Source organism: Myotis lucifugus, unplaced genomic scaffold (genome assembly GCF_000147115.1).
Source record: "Myotis lucifugus unplaced genomic scaffold, Myoluc2.0 scaffold_10657, whole genome shotgun sequence".
Taxonomy (NCBI): Eukaryota; Metazoa; Chordata; class Mammalia; order Chiroptera; family Vespertilionidae; genus Myotis; species Myotis lucifugus.
In genome coordinates, this window is record NW_005881705.1 from 1,110 (window position 1) to 5,624 (window position 4,515).

Genomic DNA, 4,515 nt, shown 5'->3' on the forward strand with positions numbered 1-4,515 from the left:
GAGGCAGTGACTTTTGAGCCAAGCCTTGTTCAGAGCTGGATCCCAGTGCCTGACATGGTGTATGGCTTAGAGTAGGCACTCAGTAAATAATTGATGAATAAACAAATGAAAAGTATGAAGGAGTTTGCATAAAGAGAATAAAAAGAAAATCACTCCAAGGAGAAGAATCAGCATGAGGTTTGAAAAAAGGACTTAACATTTCATCTCTAAATATATTTATCATTTCAACAGGTATTTACTAAATGCCCACTACATGCTAGACACTAGGGATAAGGAGCATGGAGCCTAAAAGGAGTAGGAGAGAGAATATGTCTGCCTCCTCTAACTCCCATGCCCTAATCACACAAACATCAGTACAGCTACCATTTTCCAAGTGACAAAATCAAAGGTGGTGAACTCAGTGAGACTGTGAGCCAGTGGCATCTGCTGGGCTGCTGAAGTCCACAGCTCAAACCTCAAGATGCACTCATTTGATAGTGGCCAAATCCCCAGTTACCATCTCATCAGAAGCCCTCTTCTTATTCCTCTTTCCAAAGTAAAGTGCTCAAAAAAGAAAGAATAATAAGTAATGTTACTATTTGAATCCCAGAACGTATTGAATACTTTCTAGGATTTATGGAAAGCATAATTTGGTCCTGGGACATGTATAGGCCTGGCATAGTTTTTGCCGGTCTTATAAACATATCAGTGTTCTTCTAAATGGCATGGGCTGAGTCAAGTTCCATTTTTTTTCTATCTACCTCATATTTTTAAGGCTGGTTGTCAAAGGTATAATACCGTAAGACATTCATAAGATGTTTGGCTAGTTCAAGGACCTTTGTCAGTGGGTGTCAAACACTATGACTTGGAGTTTCTCCATGTGTATAGCAGCCATCCAAAGTGGCAACCTTATGAAATTTTTATCAAATATATCCAGAGTAAACTAATTTATAAAAGCATAAATAGAATACATAGATAAAAAGTATTAAATGTTCCTAAATTTCTGCTTGAATTTGATTAGGCTTATCTTGACATCTTTTAAGGGTTATAGGCATAAATTCATTTCCAGTACTACTGCGTGGATTGCTACAAGAACTATGTGGCTAAGAAGTGTGCTGGATGCAAGAACCCCATCACTGGGTTTGGTAAAGGCTCCAATGTGGTGACCTATGAAGGACAGTCCTGGCACGACTACTGCTTCCACTGCAAAAAGTGCTCCCTGAATCTGGCCAGCAAGCGCTTTGTCTTCCATCAGGAGCAAGTGTTTTGCCCTGACTGTGCCAAAAAGCTGTAAAGTGACAGGGGCTCCTGTCCTGTAAAATGGAAAAAAAAAAAATTTTTTTTAAATAAAGTGGGTGTTTAATAGAAAAAAAATAAACTGGCAGAGAACCCACTGTGGCAAGATACGGCGTTTGGCTCTGCCCTATCCCCAGCCTGGCCGAGTCCTGTGTCCGCCACACCCACCTGCCCACCCGGCACAGCTCCTGGGCAGTGCCAGGAAGGGCCGCGAGCTCCTTCGCCTCCAGGTGCCCCCAGGCCCCCACCACTCCCCGAGAGACCTTGTGAGGCACCAAGGGTGGGGAGCCGAGCCTTCCCCCCACAGGACACCCCCCTCCAAAAGGAAAAACACACTCCCTGGGGATCTCCCAAGGGGGGCGCCCCCCACCACCCAGCGACCTCTCAGGCCCAGTCCGACTGTGCGAGCGCCTCCACCTCCCGCTGGGCAGGAGGCCTCTGCCCTCAGTAGCTGCGTGAGCCCGGCGGCCTTGCACCCCGAGCGGGGCTGCTGGGGCAGAGAGCACAGCTAGGCGGCCACACACTGCGGCAGGGGCTCCGGGCCGTGGGGCTGAGGGTTGGGCACCTGCCAGTCCTGCCAGTTTGGGACGGATGTTTCTTTACAGCAGGAGCAGTACAGCAGCTCCACGACCCGAAAGCAGTTGTCTAGCAGGGCTTTGGGCCACACCAGCTTCAGGCTCAGCCCCCGGGCACTCAGGAGGGACAGCACAGCATCCACGCGGGGGGGGGGGGGGGGGCGGCCTGAGCTTCACATCCCGGGGGCCTGCTGGACTTCCACCAGCAGATAGTGGATGTCCTTCAGGTACTTCCAGGACGGGTGGCCTTCGAGCAGCACCCCCTGCACGGCCTCGGTGGCGCTGAGACTCACCTAGACCCACAGGTGGCGCAGCTCCTGCTGGCTCACGCAGGCCCTCTGCAGCCTCGTGTCTGAAATACAGCTCTCTATTCTTTTTACTTGACTTTGTAATACTAAATAGATATCTATGATATTCAAATACTTAACAATGAGTGGGACACAGGTCCTGACTAATCCAAATGGATATATGGATACACCTAGGAGTGCCAGTCATCAACCTTTAGTTGTTGGGTGGCAAGGAGTTCTGGAAAAGACATGGGGAGGTACTCCGGTGGTCAAGATGGTGTGTATACCAGGTGTACTGGATAATAATGCGGATTTTATAATCAAAGAAAACATGATAATTTCAAGAGAAACATCAAAAGTGCTTTATTCAAAGTAATGTCCATCGCTAGCTACACATTTCCCCCATCTTTCAGGTAATTTGTGGATACCGTCTCAATAGAACTTTTCTTGTTTAGAAACAAACCATTCAGAAACCCAATTTTCCACTTCTTCATACGTTTTGAAGTGCTGCTCAGAAAGTGCGTGTGCCATCGATTGGAACAAGTGGTGATCTGAAGGAGCAAGGTCTGGTGAATACGGCAGGGGGGGGGGGGGGGCGGTTATACTTCCCAGGCAAGATCTTTTAACGTGTCTTTAACTGGTTTTGAAGTGTGTGATGGTGCATCATTATGAAGCAAAATTACTTTGCCATGTCTTCTGGCACATTCTTGTCATTTTACAATCAAAGTGTGGTTCAAATTGATTATTTGTTGTCGGTAGCCATCAGTATTAACAGTTTCACCTGGTTTTAGAAGCTCATAATACACCACACCTTCCTGATCCCACCAAACGCAGAGCATTGTCTTCTTTCCGAAGCGATTTGGCCTTGCAGTCGATGTTGATGGTTGACCTGGATCAACCCATGATTTTGTGCATTTGGGATTCTCAAAATAAATCCACTTTTCATCGCCAGTCACAATTCAATGCAAAAAAATACTTTCTTTCGTGCCGTTGAAGCAACATTTTACTGATGACTTTTCGGTTTTCCATTTGTCTTTCACTCAGTTGATGTAGCACCCATTTTTCTTCCTTTAAAATCTTTCCCACTGCTTGTAAATGATCATAGATTGTTTGCTGAGCAAAGTTTAATCTTTCTGCAAGTTGTTTTTGAGTTTGACATGCATCTTCATCCAATAATGCTTGTAATTGTTGGTCTTCAAACTTTTTCAGTTGACCTGGACGTTGTCTTTCACATCAAAATCATCACCTTTAAAGCGTTTAAACCAGCATTCACAAGTGTCTTGAGATGGAGCATGTTCACCATAAGCTTCTTGAAGTATACGATAACTTTCAGCAGCACTTTTCTTCAAAATAATGAATTAAAACTTCCGGCAAATGCTCTTTTGTTGGCACGAAATTCCACATTTTTAAGCGTAAAAATATCTATGATGTTAACACCTTCAGCAAATGTGTCATATGAAGTTTTGAAGCTTGCTGTCAATACAACAAAACAGCATACATATCAAATCGCATATATATCAACATATGTGTAACTCCATCTATTGAAAAAAATTCGCGTTATTAACTGGTACACCTGGTAGAAGGAGTGCTTTTGGAGCTCCTAGCTGCCCTTCTTGACCAGTCATCACAATTGGCATGGTGTCTCTAGGCACATATCGGGTCCACATCTGATGAATACCTGTCTCTCCAGTTATGACCAGTCATAGTCAAGCTCATTATAACATACTTTAAGATTGCCAATTCCTAAACTTTAGAGATAAAGCTGATGTTGGCCGTGTACAAACTGAAAAACTTTCTTTGCCTTTATTTCGAGTAATGCCTACAACCAATCTTTTTTGTTGTCGGGAAGAAATTATACATTTAAGAAGACCACATAACACATAGTTATGTGAAGTCAGCTTGCTAAATATGTCATTAAAGTGAAACAACTGCCAGGCAAATGTAAAACCAGACTTTGCTTTGGGGTTCACAATATCTGCATTTCCTTTTCTCCTCCTTCCATCTCCTTCACATCCTTTGATGATCTCAACCCAACTGCCCTTAATGTGTGTAACTGGTCGTCTGGAAGTCTGAGCTCCTGCAGCACAGGCTTGTTGTAAAGACCTCGTGAAAAATAACCCAAGATCCAGCTTCAGAGCACACACTGGGCTTCATTTCTGTGTTGTTGTTTTTCTGGTCTTTAAAGGCAAATTCTTTACTGATGCTGTAAGAGTGGAACTTGATAAACAGAACAAATGCTATTTTAAACACCATAATGATAATAATTTAATCAAATGTGATTTGCTTTTAATAACTTTATTGGCCTTTTCATTTTGAAAAGTGGCCATGTGAATAGTTTGCTTTTGCATTTTTAACAAGGGAGGAAATAAATGATCCTG

At 43.9% G+C, this 4,515-nt stretch overlaps 1 protein-coding gene across 1 annotated transcript; it reads right to left on the reverse strand.

Moving 5' to 3' along the window:
• Positions 1-1,762: 1,762 nt before the first annotated feature.
• LOC102422480 (interleukin-34) lies at positions 1,763-2,256 on the reverse strand (the record flags this gene model as incomplete). Its single annotated transcript, XM_014451254.2, is given in 1 exon segment — positions 1,763-2,256. A coding segment is annotated over 1 exon segment (473 nt), but the record flags the coding sequence as incomplete, so codon positions are not given.
• Positions 2,257-4,515: the final 2,259 nt, after the last annotated feature.